The following is a 19,409-nucleotide window of genomic DNA, read 5'->3' on the forward strand; positions in this document are numbered from 1 at the left end:
CACATTTTTCTTTTTATTTACAGGTAAATATTTACAGTGAACTGAAGATTTGTACAGAAGTTTTGCTGAGTGTAAAACCTAAACTTAGAAAAAAAAACACTTTTAGATATGATAGTTGAGTATATTACATTTTTATCTTATTTTAAATTTACATGTAGGGTGTGTTTGATATTTTCCTTAAAAGTAAAAACATGTTTGAACCTTATTTTGAGAAACTCTATTCACTTTACTCATGTTTCCAAACTTGTAGATTGTAAGTAATGATGATAAATTTTTAAACTTAAACAAAAAATACAGTCAGGATACACCAACTACTAGCTTAACATGTTGACATCGCAACAGAATTAACTGATGGTATTGGGAAAAATAAATCATTGAATATTTAAAGTTTTATGACAAGTGAAATGTAAAAGTTATGACGTTCGAAATTGAAAACATGAAAAGTCATCTAAGTGTGGGGCTTAAACACTTTAAAACCTTTCTGTTACTTTTAGTAAGACATTTTTATGGAGAAGCACCGATCAGGCTTTTTCTGGTCGATTCCGTTTTTTTGGTTATCTTTGATGCCTCTTGTCAAATATTTAACAGAATTTAACATATTCTGATCAGTTCTTGTATGACACATAAAACCTGCAGGAAATCATTTTACATTCCATAAAGGTAGCCATTTTGAACACAAACAAACATGAAGAAACTATGGAACAATTGCTATTTATACCTGGAGTCGATATGTCGATATTTAACTTTTTATATGACTTATATTCAATTCTAAAATGTATCTAACTGTTTCCTGTTAGATGATGCGTTTGTAGTACAAAAATATTGAACATATTTAGATTTAATGATCAAGGAGATATCGACTGATTCCAGTCTTTTGATTGGTGCATCTCTGCATGCACTGGATCTCAAATATACACAAACAGGTTTTAAATTAAAAAGAATAAGACCAGTATAAATTATTTAGAAACTATTTTTCAATTTTCAGATCAATTCAGTTGACAAGCAAATTTGTAAGCAGAAATATAGCAAAGCTAAAGAGTATTATAACCTGGTTGCATAACTGCATATCTGCTACGTTTACTGTAAGTTTAGTTGATAAAATAAGTTTGCTAAACAGAATCCTGATTTTTCCTTCCAAATTTCTGAAAAACTGAGCGGGAAAAAGTGTTTCGAATGTGGAACATGGTGTTGGCAGCATGATGCTCTGGGATTATAATTCTTCTGATGGAGCAAGGCTTTTTTTTCAAGATGGAGGAGATTGTGAGCTGTTCCAAATACTCAGTTTTAGCTCATTAAGGTTTCTGCTAAATGACTGAAAATGAAAGAGGACATTATTTTTTGGCATCTCTCTCTACATAAGAGAGAATGTAGACTCGAATGGTTCAACCAGAAAAAAAAGTAAATTTAAAATTTGCTGACCCATATTCCAGTACTAAACTATCTGTTGTTTCAGTAAAGTATTATTTTAAAAGTGTGCACTCTCATGCTTCCAGGTTACTGAACTTTTTAAATCTTTTTCTTAAATTTATTGGTTTGTCAGTTGAATTATTCAAAAAACTGTTATAATAAAGGTGGACATTTAAAAATATATAAATATGTGGTCTTATTTTTTTAGGCCTTAAAACCTAATAGGAAACTATATATCTTGGCTATCAATGCAACTGGTTGGTTTAATTATCTTTAGCCGCAGTATTGGCCCTGAGTCTCACAATTATTACCGCCTAATAAAAAAAAAAAAAAAAAATTAACATGAAGGTTTATACAGTCTTTATAAATCCTAAACACCATAGTGAGCATGTGCATATCAATAAAGAACAAAACAAAACCCAGCTGGTAGGGAGCATACTGAAGTGCATATTATTTTCCCAACAAAACAGTCCCAGTAGCTTTCAGGCTCCTTTTAAATAAATCTCTAATGACACATTGAAGTTTAATCCCGAGTATTTTAATTAAGGCCCTGTTCACACTGGATGAATCCCCTCTATGATTTTAATTACCTGTTAGAAGCTGCTTGGATTGCTGCAAATGAGGAAAACCTCCTTCAGTGTGAAAGCAATCATGACACGGCTACACCTAGCAGTCGCCACAGATCTTAGTGCTATTTTCTGCTTCTCTGATTGGCTCTCCTGCAGTGTCGGCGTGGTCTGGAGATCAGCAGCACATTCACATGTTGATCATCTCACCATCTACGCATCTAGACTTTCACTAGGATGCAGCAGTGCCCTCTAACAGCGGTGTCCAGTTCTGGTTCTTGGAGGCCTGTTGTCCTGCTGCAACTTATTCGAAATGAACAAATAACCTCTTCAGCCTGCCATCAAGCACTGCGTGGTTCCTGGTAACTGTTCATTTGAGTCAGGTGTGTTGAAATAGGAAAATATCTGAAACATGTAGGACGCCTGCACTTGAGGACAGACACTGGACACCACAGCCCTGTAAGATCACACCAAAATATTACTCTATCACTATGCTACAGGCACGGCTATTTCTTCTGCTGCATAACCTTTACAGGATGTACACAATTTCTCCCTCTCTCTCTCTACTTATATATATACAGTATATATCCTTGAGAGGAGGTGGAATCATGCAGGCTCCATAATGTAGTTATGGAGTTACAGTTTGGATCGCAGCAAACAGGAAATCCAGGAGTGTGTTCAAACTGCTGTCGACATGTTTCAGTCTCCCAGCAACCAACACTGGTTGGTGTTGGTTGCTGCCTCCAGACACAATTTGGAGGTGTGTGCACTTCTTTTTCGCAGGGATTCTTTCTCATACATGCCACTGCTTCCGATGCTTCCTTTGTTAAACTGGCTATAGTATGATGCTAATATGCTGCTGAGATGACAATAAGTCACCATCACTGTTCTACGTAGGCTTTGTGTGAACTAACAGTAATGGGAAGCTTCGACTCCAGAACCATTTTCCAGTACCCTGCCGAGTTTCACCACTCTGGCTAAAGTCGTACAGTGATCTCACTCCAGTGTGAAGGGGGCCAAAGAAAAACATACATTTTAAGATATAAAACTTAAATAGCACAATTTTTAAATATTTACATCTCAGTAACATTTCTCAATCAAATTTTTGCACAAAACAAGAATATTACTACCCAAAAAATGAATGTAGGTTAGTAGTAATTGATTATTGATGTAGTTATGTAGTATGTTTTTTTACTACACTTTTATAGCCTTTGGTTGGAAAATGTAAAAATGTCAGACTTTTCAGAAGGCATGTTCCCTTAAAAAGAGAATAAAGACAAACATTCATCAGTTCTCCCAATTACCTTCTGTCCTGTGATTCTTTCCCGCTGTGCAGCAGAAGGTTTCAATCCAAACTTTCATGAATATTTCTTAAACAGAGTTCTTCATCGTGTCCAGAGCGGGGTTCTGCTCCTCTGTGCGGCTGGACGAGTCTTTGTACTCATGTTGGTACTTTTGCAGGACTGAAACAACAACATCATGGCCAAACTGCATGGCGTCATCAAGGGGTGTGTTGCCCCATCTGATAGACGACAGTGTGAAATGGAAAAGGATGGGCTGTTATAGTTAGTAAAATGAGTTAGTATCAGATGAATGGTGACAATCCCCTCCCCCTACCTGTCCTTAATGTACGGATTCAGTTTACATATTCGTGTCAGGAATGTTACAGCGTCCGCGTGGCCTAGGAGGAAAATGAGCATGAACAAAAACCACGCAGCATTTGAAATGCCATATTTCATTGAGTTTTATATAAATGCCAAACCCGACACAATTTAAGGATGATCGAAGTAATCATGCAAAGTGTTACCTCCGGCAGCAGCGATGTGGAGAGCGGTGCGAGAGTCATAATCCCTCTGCTCCATGTCAACAGCTGACAGCGCGAACCTGGGGGAGAGACGGAGACGGAGGAGGTACGAATAAAGAAATATTGCTGTAAATGAAGGGAGAGAGAGATGTTTGCTGTGTGGAGGTAAGCTATAAGGACAAAAGGTGTGTATATACAAACACTATATATTAAAACAATTACAGCAAAGGTATGCTATTCAGAATAACATTAAAATTTAAATCAATTTAAAGTTTCATGATCCCTAGCAGCTGCTTTACAACTTACAGTATGTTATACTGTATATTGAGTATGTTTAATGGCAAAAAACATACTGACAATGATATGACTAAAATAATTTCAGAGTTTTTCTTCTGCAGTATTTTATTTGGATCCTAGTGCTGGAGAAAGAAAATGATTATTTCTACTGACCTCCTCAAAGCACAGACGTCACCGCTGTACGCGGCAAACATCAGATTAACGACTGACTTGTTCTGAAGGAAAACATGAAGAAAATTAAAGTTTATAAATTCTTACAAAGGCAGTCTCATGGTTAAAAAATACAACAGGCAGATTGTAGGTCTTTTGTGGCACTAAACTCACTGGATCGTCGTCCGTCTGTCTCCTCGGGTCGTGTTTCTTGGTGAAATGCCTCAGGTTGTCATAATTATGGAAGTTGAAGTAAGAAACAAGCTCCTTTTGGATCAAATTATTGTTGTTTAATAATCTATGGTTATATCTGAAATATATTTGTCTGGATAAGAAATAAGCAGCCTACTTGACAGAAGTGAATTCCTCTGACACTGTTTCCGAGCCGATCCAGCGGCGGGGACCAACACAGCATGCCCATAACGTTGGGAACCACCAGCAGAACAGCCCCTGAAATGCCAGATTTGGCAGGCACCCCCACCTAAGTCAGGAGAACAAAAACAATACTGGAACCTGAATAATTTATTCTGAAGACAACAATCCATTGAAATATGAAATAGTCATTTCGCTTCTCTGCCTAATTGAAATATTTTCAGCTTTGGTCTTTTTGTTCCAGGATTTTTTTACAGCAAAAAATGTAAGTTCTTTTCTTTAATTATTTTTGTTTGAAATGTGTTGTGACTGAATAAATATCTAAAAGAAGGATGACGCTCATGGTTTTTTTTATTTTTATCAAGCCCCAAAAAAGAATTAGAAAATTATTTGAAATATTGTGTAGAATAAAATAGCCGGAATAAAAATATCTAATTTAACTAAATTTTTTATGATTATTTACCTCCATAATTAATTAAACAATTGAGAAAATAAACCGATTTGTTGACTTTGAAAGCAAAGGTATGTTTATGAGTACAAAATGGAAAAAAAAAGATCAAACATTCTGGTTCTAACCTACAGTCATCGAAACTCTTTGCTAAATACAAACTAAGACACTTACATGGAAAGCAAATTGCCCAGAAAAGTCGTACATCCCGCAGGAATGCATCAGACTCAATGTGTTGCGAACGGCTTCAGCACTGAGCACACGATCGCCCGTGATTGGACAAATGCCTCCATTGGCCAGTGTGGCAGCCATGACACTTCCAGACTCACAGGTCACCTCAATGGAGCACAACTGGAATGGAGAGACAGACACAGATTTTCTGTGAGAAATATTCTCAGATTTTTACTAAATGCCTCCCATGCAGGCGGGTGGTTGTTATGAAAGAGTAACAAACCAACAAATGATCGACATTTCTCCTAAAAAAGAGCCTCTAAGTTTGTAACAAACAATAAAAATGGACACAGAGATAAATAGTATTATTTTCTACAGGTACCTACAAACTTGAATCAATGATTTTACTGACTGAAAATATTTTGAGAACTTGACAGTAAAACAAACAAAAGAAAATATGTAGGATCGTATTTATGTGTAGGTTCTGAGTCAAGATCTCAAAAAAACAAAACAATGATGGGTAAAATCTTTTAGATGTGCAATGTTGAAAATAGAAATTAAAAGCAAATCACATTTTACTGTAAATTAAGAAGTAGTTTATTGTTTAAAAAATGTGTTTCTTTATATTTTAATAATTGAATAATGATTAATTAATTCTTTGTAGAGTAATTTTTAAAAATAAAACCTTTAAAACTGATCCCCACATATTGGAAAAATGTCAGATTTCTTAAGCCACGTCAATAACATTTAGTAATTTTGTATAAATTTAATATACACATCATGAATCCTAAAAGAAATACCTTTTTTTAAATCAGGTTCAGTGAATCAGAGAACAAACGTTATTTTTCTATACATATTTTTCTGGAAGCAAAACTTCTCCATCAATACTTTGCCCTCTGAAAAAAACGGAGAAATACTATAAATAGTTACCTGGAAGTAGAAGTCAAGGGCTCCGATCATATCTGCCCTGTCAGGGAAGCACTGCAAGAATAATAATCAGAGTTAGCCCACCCTCAACTATAAGCAGCGCCTTATATATGTATTAACACCCAGGGAAAAGACGTATACAAAAGCCTATAAATTAATAGTTGTAATTTGGATTTGGTAAGTTCAACTCTCCACTTTGTAGAAATTCTTTAACAATCAGCTTTTGGGACTCTAATGCTCTGACTGCAGATATGAGCAAATTTAGGTTAGTAGCTTTTTTTTATTATTATTTTCTCACTTGTAAAGAAAGAAAAACAGTGTGTTTTTATTTTTTGTTTTTTTAAGTTTGACGACTGGCTGGAGGAATAATTAGCCTGTTCTTCGTGGCATATTTATAGCTCAAGAAAACAGAAACTAATGGACTACAACTATTAAATTATATTTAAAATTACATAGATCAAAGAACCTTCAGTTAAATATGTCTTTTCAAACCTTATATGATACCAATAGTGTGGCATAACTTGTTTATAAAAACTATGTCATTTTTTTCTAAAATTGGATCAATGTATGCAAATTAAAACACTGATTTAAGTTTTTTTCTTCACCAGAAGAAAGAAGAAAAGACCATCAGATACAAAAATAAACACACAAACCTTTTTTTCTTTCAGGTAATAACCAATTGCATAGTTTCTATCTCCAGTCTCTCTCTCTGACTGGAAACTGTAAGAATACAACAGGTATGAAAAACTGCATTTGATTAAAAACATCAGAAAACAACCGTTTTTTTGTTTTTTTTTCTTACGTCGCATTGCTGAATCCCACATACTCTGTACCAGCCATACTTTTCAAGAACTCCATCACCTGTGGAAACATATTTAGAGCGCGCTCAGTCGGAAACCCAATTCAGAAAGATGAGTTTGAAAGAACTGAAGCTGAAAAGCATTTACTCACATAGTCAAACCTCTCCGCTTTATTTGAATGCGGCTAAAAAAAAAACAGAAGAAATAAAATATTTAACTAGGAGCAGCTTTACAGGGCTTCACCAGGATCCTACAGATGGCAGTGTTTCAGTGCTGCAGCTCATATTTGACAGCATGCTTGGTTGGATGGGTGTTGTGCAACGGATAAATGTCGCTGATGAGTGTGTCACTCCATGTGGCGATGTGCTCAGTTTGGCCCGGCGGCTGTTTTATGGCTGTGCTTGAATTTCACACACCACTAACGGATCAGTAGCAGGTCATGGATTTGTCAAGAAGGAGCAGGTTTCATATTTAGAGACTCAAATAATCATGGAGGAGTTTAAAAAAAAGGAGCATTTATCAGTTTTGTCCTTTGACCTTTTTATTTTTGTTGTTGTAGGTGTAGAGGCATTTGACCCAGTAAAGACTAAAAAAACACAGATAAAACCATGTTTGCTTAAACACTTTTACGCACATGGTAACGTACCCTCCGCCTCAGCAGCTGTGATTGGTTAGACGCAAACCGGGTTTCTCCCTCAAAATGACCTTTGCATCAGTCAGCTGGGAAACTTTGAAAAGTCTCCACAGAGGAAACATGACCATATATGGCTAAAATACTGCAACGCATGTTCACATCAGGTGCTATGACCATAATGCAGCTGCCACAGGGAAGGCTTAGGTTTTAGCCTCTGAACTGACACAAAGTAATTTTGATTCTCAAGCCACACTGAAATTTAATTTCAGTAAATAACAAAAGAAAAAAAACTACTAACAAGGAAATTATTATTCAATTTCTTAAAACAAATTGATAACAGTGACACCTTTCAGAACAAGGTGACTATATAGACCTATAAGCACAAAGCTCTTGAAAGCTCATAAATATCAGCAGGAGTATAACTGTATGAGAGAATAAGATGTGCTGCTGCTAACAGCCTGAGGCCTGAGTTTAATCTCATGATGTTAGACATGACCAGCTGCTTACTGGAAGTTCTCGCTTTGCTTCCCTCTGACACCCGCATTGCTGCTAGTCAATTGTTTCATATTATATTGTAAAGTGTCAGCATCTGCATATACACAATACCAATTAGATCAGAGCTGATTCTAATATATACGGCACGCTAATGGCTCTTGACTCTTGTTTATGTTTAAAATGAGAACAGCCTGATATTTTGAGCATCAAGCAGGTGTTATAAGGCATTTTTCAAGGCTTCTAGAGTCCAAATCTCTAAAGATTTACTAAATCAACTATTTCTGTGTTGAATAGTCACATCTCTTAAGCTAGCCTGAGACAGCTGAGGTTTTGTTGAAGCTTTTAGGAATGTTTACAAATTTGCATCCCTTCGTGGCTGCATTTGGGGATCAGATATTTTATGTGCATCACATAACACCGACTTCCTTGTCAGATATTTTAAATCTTCAGTAACTTAGTGTTATTAGTCTGAATGCAGTTTATTACTTTTAGCCTAATCCTCTCCCTTCTCTCGATTCATATTTTATACACAGTACTATTATTTAGCTTTATGTATTTTATTCATTTACTCATTCAAAAAAAGCTATTTTTCCTAAGCACCCTATTTAGCTCTTGTGACAAATAAAAGAAAAAAAGTAGACAATTTAATGCAGTTTTGATATGGATTAATACTGTATATCTTTGATCATTCTTTGAAAAATATAGAAATAGTAAGGCTTTACCTTGATCAAAGAACTAATGACGATAGCTCCAGCATTCACCATGGGGTTGTGTGGTTTATCTGTACAGAAGCAAAACAAAAACACTCAGTGAAAATGATTAGGAGGTCAATTTTATGTGGGGAACTTGTAGGAGCCATTAGGCTATAAACCAAATTAAAAAACCAATGGCTAAAAAAAATGTGATAAAATGGTAAACAATTACAGTAGAATACCATTCTAACTCTTTTCTGTTAATATTTTTTTAAAATTGTTATTCCCAATTTGTGGCAGAAAACAAACATATAGCTTCTGGCAGGTCAGTTCTGGACTTACTTAGACAAACAGTTTAAGGATCTACTTAGTTTATCTCTTCTGTCAATCTTACCAATCAATATCTGCGGTCAGAACTAGTTACTTAGTGGTCGTTTGGTCTGTCTTTGGGTTCATAACTCAATTTTGTTTGATTTGTGTGACATTTCACAAGGAGAAATTGTATTGAAAAATGACTACATGACCACCGCACCAATCCCAAAACAACAGAGCAGCTACTTCAGACACAAGGACAAATACAAACAACTGGGAGGACTTTTGTCTGTGGAGACAGACGTTCTGCTGAGTTAATAACAAAGTGGATTTGAGCACATCCAAAGGTGATACAACAGTCAATAAAGGCGGATATTTGTATTGTTTTGCATTGAGAAGGCGACTGGAGTTGATAACATAAATTGCTTGCCTTCTTCATTTAGTGACAGTTTGTTGAACTTGAAGCCACTGGGCTCCTTGCCCACAAAGCGGTGAACGTGTTCAGTGCCATGCTCATGCACAGAGATGGCGTACTCGAGTGGCTTCACACATGACTGCAGGCAGAAGGGAATCTTGGTGTCGCCCACTGAGTATCTGCAAGCAGAAAGGTCGCAATGGAGAAGCGCAAACAAGAGAAGTCTTATTAAGGCTGCACACACAAAGAGCAGAGCACGTCCAAGACCGGTGCTGTGTTACCTCTGTCCGTCGGTGCTGCAAACAGATACGCCCCAAAGATCCGGACTGAACTTAGCCAGCTGAGGAATGTAATCGGCTACCTGAGGAAATGAAACCCATGAAATCACACGACAATGACTAAGCAAACGCTGAGCCTGAGCGACTCTTACTTACATGCCCTCCTCTTTGCTGTTGTGCATTCTCAAACATCCTGTTGATCTGGTGGGTGAAATCCTCAAAGTCAGGGATGATGAAGTTTTTTCTGAAAGCCTTTGTCAGCAACATGATGTTGTTGCCGACACACCTGCAGGCAGAAGGTGGAGAATTTAAAAAATGTAAAAACATTTTTTAAGTCGGATTCTCTTTTCTCCATACATAGAAAATGAGACAGGCACTTGGTGGTTTCTTAGAAACCTGTGAAAAAGTAATGAGATTTTACAAACGTTTTTAATCAACTCCTGTAATTTTTTATTTAATAAGAAAACATAAAAAAACAAGACAAATTGTCAAATAAGCTTTGTTTTCTAGTATATATTATCAAATTTTAATTGCTATCATTTCATTACTCCATTTTTTTAGATTGAACAACATTCCAGTGGCAAATTGTGGAGAACGTCATTGGTTCAAGTATAAAAACATACCTATTTGTCTATTGCAGGTTGCAACACAATATGATGCCTGAACTGGAATACCTCTCAAATATGTTCAAAAAGCTTAAAAATTATTTTTTTTATTGAAACAACAGTATTCAACATCATTGAAAAATATTGCCTTTAATTTGACAATTTCAGTTCATTGGGGAAAGATTATGGAAATACAAATGTTTTTTTTTTTGTTTTTTTTTTTTTACTAAAATCGACCACTTTTAGGGAACAGGACAAATGAAAGTCTTCTCTTAAGAAGAGAAAGCAACCCACAGCATCACAGATTCTAGAATGGATGGTAGGACATGAGGGCATTAGGTCAAAAGGAAAAACAGTGTGTCATGCCATATTATCCCAGGAAAACAGGAAGAGCCTAACAAGTCTAAATTATATTACTGTCAGTGTTATGTCAGACAATACGTTTGGCAGTTGGATGTTCCCCCACCAAGTTTCCAAAATTGTTCAGTGTGAGTTTGTGCTTCTCCAACAAAAGATGAATTTATCTTAGGCTTTTACAAGGAGTAAATCCCTTACCGTTCCAGTTGTTTATTACAACCATCTTCATTCATAGGAAACACTTTTACATGAAGTCATACTTAGACATTACCTTAAGTCCTCCTAGTTGGTATTGTACGGAAGATGGTGGAGTCTCGAGTCAGAACCATTGTTATAATTGGTGAACAACGCGGTACGTTTTCAAGGAATGATAAGGGTATATTCTCCCTCAACTGGTGTAAACTAAAATATGCAGCCTTTGAGACCTAGGTGATGTTAGTGAGGCTTTCAAAGTGAAAAGAGAGTGGGTTGCAGCTTGCATTATTTATGCTGGCCATTTCCAAAAACCAACAGATGATTTCTCTCTTTATTCCAGCAGAATATTTGTGCTAAAGCTCCCACAGTCTCTTTATTTTAGAAAACAAGCAGAAACATTACGACTGATTCATTTAGCCAGACGTAGCAATGTGCCGCTGCAGAACAGAAGATGAGTCTGAGAATTACACCTCAGTTAGGAAATTATAGAATTAGGAAAGCAGGGAGTGTGGTGCCTTTGAGCCTACTAATGTAGCTGGCAGTCTGGAGCTCGACCAGAATGATGCCCTTTCATTAGCAGACTCAGAGACCTCACTACTTCCCTCCGAGCTCCTCTGCTTTGGCTGCCAGGCATGCATGCATGCACATGAATTTGCTTCATAGCAGCTGTCAGCTATAAAACACCGGTGTCTGTCAGTCTCCAGGACTCAAATAGAGCTGACCACAAATCACCTTTCTTACGTAACAAAAACACATTAGAGTCCCTCAGTTTAATCTGACCCAACACCTTGTACTCATTTATTATTTTTTCCATGCTGTTTTAACTATTAATTGCACAGCATTGACACATAAAGAATGTTTGTTGGACTAAATGCATTCTGTCTCCTCTCTGCTTACAGTCTTATGAAAGTATTCCCACTCCTTGTTTTTTGTTTTGTTGTCATGTTCCAACTATACTTTTTAAGATTATACATGATACACCATTTGTGAATTGGGAGAAAATGATTCATGTTTTTCTTTTTCTTTTTTTCACACATGAAACCCAGAAAAATGAGACATGCATCAGTATTCACGCCCCCACTGAGTCAATATTTTGTAAAACCATCATTTGGGATCACACCTAGATGCTGCACCTAAAGACTAAATTTCTTCCCAGTCTGTAAAAAAAATAGTGCAAACCCAGTCAGACTGGCTGTAGAGCAGCTGTGAACTGCAGTTTTCAAGTGTTGCCAGAGATTCTTAATTTTAATTAAGTGTGGACTTTGCCTGGGTCATTCTAACACATAAATGTGCTTTGACATAAAACATAAATTCTGGGTCCAGCTGTGTGATTAGGATAGTTGTTTGTAGACTTTAAATATGTTTTTTTTCTTTCATGTGTTTAGCTACTTCTTTGCATCAACTCTGACTAGCTTCCATGTCCATGTTGAAGAGAAACCACATAATTTTACTGTAGGGATTGGATTCTCAAAGCAATATGCAGTGTTACTTTTCGCCACACATATGCATTTTGTTAATAGACCAACAAGTTCATTTTTCTGCCTCATCTTACCAGAGCACCACCTTCCATATGTTTGATGTAACCCCTCTATAGCTTGTGGCAAACTGCAAATGAGTTTTCTTCTTGCATCTTTTCCATAAAGGGCAGATTTATTGAGCACACAGCTAATAGCTTTTCCTGTTGACAGAAATCCCCACCTGATCTCCACTGGGTCTTTTGGCTTATTCTTTAATTAATCCTCTCCTCACTCAGTCAGTCAGAACAGATGGATGGGCTATGGTTTAAAACATGGTAAAACTTTTAAATATTGTTTTATAACCTTCAACTTCTCCACAAATTTCTTCCCGACTTTCTTCTAGCTGTGTTTGTTGATGCTTACTAACAAACCTCCAAGACTTTCACAGAACAGCTGGGTTCATACTGAGATCAAATTATGATCTCCTATTTAGCTTTAGGAGGTGGTGATTTTACTTAGAGGCATCAGAATAAAGGGGGAAAAATAGAAATTATGCACTACATTGGGTACATAAAATTTAAATAAATACATGGAAGTTTTTGACCATGAATGACGCTTTTGAAAAACACTGCAACTGTCCAGAAGTATTCTCACCTTCTGAAAAGTGTTTTGTCCATCATGACTGGTCCCATGGAGTCAAGCGTAGACTGTCTCATCTGATGGATACAGTCCCGCAGCCGAGGGTCAGACGTTAACAAACCTGTTCTTCTCAATGCCTGGAGACAGTGGAGAGAGGAATTTGAACTAATTTTTTTCAGAAGGGATAGTAGAAACGGTGATTAATGGTGGCTATTACTGTACGGACTCCGGAGTATTAAGTCGAAACTATGGGATTCTCCTGTCAGCTGCAGGAATCTTTGACATACACAGTTAGGGGATTTCAAAGGCACAGGTGTGCCTGCAAGGAAATGAGGAGGGCAGCAGAGCAGATAGTGGCTATCTCACTCCTGCTGCTGGTGTCACTGACAGACACTGCACAAAGCACATGGGTCTATTTTGGGGATACCAAGTGTTCGACCCTTCTGACCAGAGAAGCTTGGCTCTTTTTTTTTTTTTACTCATCATAGTTGACAAGCTCTTCAAAGTGTAAACAAACCTGACAAATGGCTGTTGCATTTGTTTGATTTCTGTGAAATTCTTAGCCTCAATGCTGAAATAGTGAAGTTAGAACTCTGTGCAGGCTGTTCCTATTTTGTAGTTAGATTAGCGTGAGCTATCAACTTAAAACAAGATTGAATCGTTCAATCTATTAGGAGTGAGCAACTTAGCGGACCAATACTGATAAGTTAAAAATGACTATTATTATTTGATCCTGATGTCAACATTGATATATTGTGTGTCACTAGTTCTTATGCCTCTCTAATATTTAATTAAGCAATAGTGCATAATCTGCAAAAAAGTATTATTTGCTTGAAAAAACTAACTTACAAATGTGCCAGTGTTGTTATTGTCAAACTACATACGTCCAAAGTAACATCGTATAGAAGTCACGAGGTTGGCTTTGTGTTCTCTTTTTTTCCATTGTTATTGTTAATCCAAAGAGTCTGAGCAGCTCTCTCACCATCCATCTTCTGCCTGAGTCGCCTCTACAAACACCTCCAGTGGTCTGTGGCATAACAAGCTGCCACCTGTGTTGACACATGGCTCCTAAACGCATGGCTGTTTTTAAAATGACTCAGTTGTTATAGACATCGATTTCACCAGATGTCTATTTTTCTATAACATAATTATCATAGATTCTTATAGAAAACTGTCTATTTCCATCAGTGTAGTTGTTCATTATTTAAATATTTGCTTGGTATTTTGCCTTATGCGCCTTGATTAAGGCCTAGCGGGCTATTTAGCTATGGATACAGCATTTTAATTTGTTTGTTATATAGAAACTTAAGAATTACTTGAAAAATGTAACAGATAATAGAATTAAAGCCCGGAGACTAAACATTCAGACGTGAAAAGCAGTTAGTTGCTTATGTTAATTCCCTGAATCTGCAGCATCACACCAAGTATATTTAGACTGAGTCCATAAGGTGGTCATAAACACCCTTTAAACCGTTCCTTCCAGCCAGCAGGAGACGCTTTGGATTCTTCTGGTGGGGTGTAATGTTTCTCACCAAGGTTAATCTAATAAAAGTCAAAGGTGTTCTCAGGAAACATAACAAGTCTGTGGCAGATTGCCTTTATGGACATGCTCACATGCGCGCTTCGGAAACTCAAATCAGCACTTGTTGATGCACTAACTCACAGAGATGAACTGAGAGATGGGGATCATCTCTTTCCCGTCGGTGATGGTGTAAAAAAGCAGGTCCTCTATGCTGGACATGAGCCGGCTTCTGTCAAAATAAAACAAAACACAACAAACACAGCGTGTTGTGATTTTAAGGCTGGATGGATTCCAATGTATTAAGTCAAAACTGTGAGCAGAAGCTCAAAGTTTATGTCAACAATTACACTGGCAGTGAAGGTAATGGCACCTGGCCAGATATTGACCTCAGTCCAGGGCTGTGAAAGTGTGTTTATTAAAAAGGCATAAATATAATATAGGAATGAATATAAATGCTATGTTAATGAACTACCATTAAATCATCAATTAATCACAAAATATGAATGAAATTAAATAAGATCAGACTTATGTAGCACCTTTCAACCCTCAAAGTGTTCTCAAAAACAATGAAATATTACAAATGAGAAGGTTAATGTGTAAACTGCTTTTTTTACCATTTAATATTCGAGCACAAATGTATTTGTTACATTATATCCACTCATTACCCACTGTACTTAACATGCTGTTTTTTTATTTATGAAATAAAAAAACTATTAAGACTTTTCTAGGCAGACTTAGATTTAAAATTATTATGAACAATAACCATTACCAAACAACAATAAAAGAGAACTTATTGTTTTAAATCAGAGAAAGCCGTAAGTGGTTAATCAATCGTTGTTATGACTTGTTATTAAAGCAATGGGCAAATACGTTATGTGTTGTTTTACTTCCCTTGAAATTTGTTAGCAGATTTTAATTAAGAACTGCTACACATTAAGACTTTCTTATTTTTCTTATTACTTGGTCCAACAATTAATAGTCAATTATCCATCCATCCATCCATCCATCCATCCATTTTCTAACACCTTTGTCCCTAGTGGGGTGAGGAGGGGTGCTGGTACCTATCTCCAGCTAACGTTCCAGGCAAGAGGCAATAGCCAATTAATTATCTTTTAATATTATTTACATTTTCAGTGACTCCCTTTTTAATAGTGAAAGTTTATCGTCATAACTTGCTGTTTTTAACAGGTTGACTAACTTCTTTTCATAATGTGCTACTTGTTTTTTGTGGTTCACAAGTCAGTCTCTGTTCTCTGACTGAACATCCTAACGTGTGCACATCTAGTTGCTCGTCACAATGGTGTACACTGCTCAATGTACGCCGTGGTGACGTGTATCTTGCACCAATTATCTGTGCTGCCCTTAAATCATTTTTTCACCAAGACATCCTATCGTTTAGTAAAGATGGTGTTCATTTAATATTCACAAAGTTCTATTTGACAACCTCTTACTGAAATATGCAAGACATTATTTGAAAAAGTCAAACATTGATAGCAACATTGGCAGTTTTAATATCTGCTTATAGCCTTTGACTTGCATGATGAGTTAAATTATTCACAACATGTTCACGGCAGCAGACCCTTATTCAAATGGATTCTGGCATTTGAGCCCAGTGCTGATAAGCAGAATGAGCCCTCTTCTATTTAGGCTGGAGGACTTAGAGTTAGTGATTAAAATGGATTTTTAAATTTTCACTTGTCAGGCCAGAGGATAATTTTCCACTTTGGCTTGAATATCCTAAGTGGACTTGGATTAAGTTGAAGTGGCTGTTTTTCAAGAAGTTCTCCTGGTTGTCATTTCCGTTCCTTTTAAGAGTTTTTGGGTATATTACGTCTTTTTTGCTGGATGTTCAGTCTCTTTACCTGAATTTATTCTTTTCAATTTTAATCAATAATTTTTTTCTTAAACTATAAAAATAATTATTTGGTTCAATGTTTCACGGAGAGCCAAAACTGCTCTGGTCTATTACTTGGAAAGCTTTAATCATCCAAGGATGCTTTTTTTGGTTGCTTAAATTCATGTTATTGACTTTCTCCTCGCGCCACTAAATCTAGGAAAAAAAGAGAACATTACTCCAGTCCTAAAGTCCTTACTGGCTCATTGTAGCTCAGATAATACAATTTAAGATACTTTTGTCTGGAAATAAATTATAGTATGGCTTAGCACCAAAATAATTTTTTTAGTAAATTTAAGTCTACTTTGCATCCCCCATGTCAGAACCCCACATGGGGAAGCTCCACTAAAATGGAATAACTTCCATAAAACTGTAAAACACTGAGTTCCTTAAATTCAGTGCTAAAACCCATTTGTTTAGACTTACTTTTTATTAATAATAACTGAAGCACTGATTTACATCAACTTTTCATTACAACTCTTTATTTTGCCACTGTAGCCTGTCGTCAAGGAGACGACTAGCAAACATGGCGGACGAAGTCTTTCCTTAAATATAACTATATGCTGCTAGCCAAAATGAGCCAAAACCCGGTTGATAAAACATTTTTCACCTACTTATGTTTTTATATAAATTTGTGTATCAATTGTTCCTACTGTGTCAGAACAGCCTACTTTTTATACGTTTTAAACAAGCTAGCGCAAACGCACCAAAATGGCAGCTGCTCATCTTGCAGCTGCAGTGTGTAATCTTTATATTATCTAAAATATGAATATATGTTTAAATGTTTGTCTCTTGTACAATATGAGATAGATAATCAATAAAAGAAGGAAACTCCTGGTCAGAAACAACTTTTCAGAGCCAGAAGGTCTTAGAGCTGTTCAATGTGCTAATGGCGGAGAAACAATTTTCCGTTAAGTATCTTGGTGAGTTGCTTAGCAACCTCAAATCGACGACCGTTGGGGTTCTGTCATGCAAAAAAGTTGCATATTGGTATTTGGCACTTTATTAAATATAATAACTGGCAAGTATCAATACTGTTAAAATAAATAGCGAATAAAGTTACAGCTATCACTACTGCTAGCAATAATATTAATAATTGAGAGATCCAGTTGAGATCCAACAGCCAAATGGTACTTCAAGGAAGCAGAACATCACATTTTGAAACTAATAAATGTAAAGTTTATTGAACGACTGCTGATGAATAATAGTTTCAAACGTTTGTGACCTACTTGCAGTGTTCTTGGCCCTCATCAGGGCCTTTCTGATGAGGATGAAAGGCTCTGTGGAATTGAATTGTTGCCGTCCAGAGAGGAACAGGTTGCTGACTCCTGGAGATGTCAGCTCCAAGTCTGGTGGAGATAACTGCATTTTTAAACAGCTGCAAGATTCCCGGGTTGGTCGTCCGCAGACTTTTCAGGCAATGCATTGTGATAGGTAGGGCTTTAGTTTCTCAACCCGCCTGCTGGTCTTGGTCGATAAATGTGAACGGTGGCCTTTTGGTTCTCGGAGCTTTAATAGCAGCTGCTGTCTCCCCGCGTGGCTTGTGTACTGTACAGGCTGTTACTAGGGGCGGAGCTGTAACTCGGGCAGGACTGAGCGGCTCATTAAACCGCACTGAAGTGAAGTTTGATAGGCTTCCAGGTACTGCTGCCACCGTCTTAGTTCAAGTTCGTGATTAGAAAACGGCAAAATAGGCCAGCCACATCCTTTATTATGCTTTCTTAAGTGTCAGTCTTAAAGCTGTAGAATTGAACTTTTACAAAATAATATGTTTTCTACATATTTGTTATGTCGTACAATAAAAGACAGATACTCCATCTATTCCAGGGCTGTCAAACTCAGTTTCATTTTTGATCATATCAAAAATTTGAATGTTCTTAAAAGGCCAGTTGTGCCAGAATGCATTGATAAAACCAATGAAACTGCTAAAATATCAATAAATAGTTGTTCCTACAAGATTTTGTGATCATTTTTGTGGCGGAGAGGGGTTGCAATCATAATTACAGATTTTGTGGTGATAACTGGGAAATATTTGTAAGGAATTTTTATGATATTTGTGCTAATCTATTATGGTAAATTATTACTTCAATTACGGACTATATTTTGACATCAAGTAAGACTGAGGCAGCAGTCACTTAAACTCAATGTCTTTGACCAATTTTGAAAAAAAATTTGTAGTAAAATCAGAAACAAATATGAAGTTTTGTTGATTTTGTGTGAATTTAGCAGATTTGTGGAAAACTGGAAGGACTTATTGATGTAATTTTGAGTGTAGAGGGCCACATAAAAAGCTACGGTGGGTCAGATTTGGCCCCCGGGCCTTGAGTTTGACACATGATTTATTCTATTGAAAACAATAGAACTCCTCTGCCTATGCCTCCTCCCAATTCTCCCAGTACTAGTAACTTCAGGAATACGACCAATCAGAGTAAGGAGGAGTGTTTTAACGCTGTCAATCACTTATCCTCACACCCTCTGCTTTTTGCTAAACTACTGCTGGTTCACCACAATGGTGAACCAGCATAGCCACCAATTACAGCAGCTAAATGGTTTTTCTGTAACTGTAATTTTTCACTAGTAGCACATTGAGCAGCGTACAGGAGGTTGAGTGACAGCACCAGAAGATCTTTCTCCTGACACTGATTTGTTGTTTTTGACCATTTTTGTAGACTGCAACAGCAGCACTGGTGGTGTGAGGAGGTGGAAGAGCTTGATTTTTTTCACAATTATCTGTCTCATAAATATGGAGAAAAAAAAGGGTTATGTACTGCGGTTTTAACAATCTTCAGGAGGATAAGCCACAAAAGGTCATTAAAGCAGCTAGCCATTTGCAACTAATGGAAACTGAGTGGAAGGAAGAATATAATATAAAAAAAGGGTGTGCAAGCAATAGGAAAAACCTTCACCTTAAGAACTGGAATACGTTGAACAATACCCATTCAAGAATTAAGAGGACATTCACAAGACGTTGA

The 19,409-nt window shown here is 36.7% G+C and overlaps 1 protein-coding gene across 1 annotated transcript; it reads right to left on the minus strand.

The window, feature by feature from the left end:
* Position 1: 1 nt before the first annotated feature.
* LOC116726925 (glutaminase kidney isoform, mitochondrial-like) lies at positions 2–17,976 on the minus strand. Its single transcript, XM_032573916.1, has 18 exons — positions 17,667–17,976; positions 14,685–14,772; positions 13,037–13,158; positions 9,925–10,054; positions 9,772–9,851; positions 9,506–9,669; positions 8,794–8,852; positions 7,094–7,126; positions 6,945–7,003; positions 6,796–6,862; positions 6,146–6,196; positions 5,219–5,395; positions 4,574–4,705; positions 4,399–4,491; positions 4,228–4,289; positions 3,781–3,857; positions 3,591–3,654; positions 2–3,495 (listed from the first exon to the last, which is right to left on the minus strand). The coding sequence occupies exons 1-18, from the start codon at positions 17,861–17,863 to the stop codon at positions 3,345–3,347; spliced, it is 1,806 nt and encodes a 601-aa protein (XP_032429807.1). The 5' UTR covers positions 17,864–17,976; the 3' UTR covers positions 2–3,344.
* Between the last annotated feature and the right edge of the window lie 1,433 nt (positions 17,977–19,409).

The sequence above is a fragment of the Xiphophorus hellerii genome, chromosome 1 (assembly GCF_003331165.1).
Source record: "Xiphophorus hellerii strain 12219 chromosome 1, Xiphophorus_hellerii-4.1, whole genome shotgun sequence".
NCBI classification, from domain to species: domain Eukaryota; kingdom Metazoa; phylum Chordata; class Actinopteri; order Cyprinodontiformes; family Poeciliidae; genus Xiphophorus; species Xiphophorus hellerii.

What these genes read in the sequence shown, in the direction of transcription:
- LOC116726925 (XM_032573916.1), bottom strand. Translation starts at nt 17,863, where the DNA reads ATGCATTGCCTGAAAAGTCTGCGGACGACCAACCCGGGAATCTTGCAG. An exon ending in CCATCTCTCAGTTCATCTCT is followed by an intron (nt 13,159 to 14,684) that starts GTGAGTTAGTGC and finishes CACTGTCTCCAG; the next exon opens with GCATTGAGAAGAACAGGTTT. An exon ending in GTGGGATTCAGCAATGCGAC is followed by an intron (nt 6,863 to 6,944) that starts GTAAGAAAAAAA and finishes GTATTCTTACAG; the next exon opens with TTTCCAGTCAGAGAGAGAGA.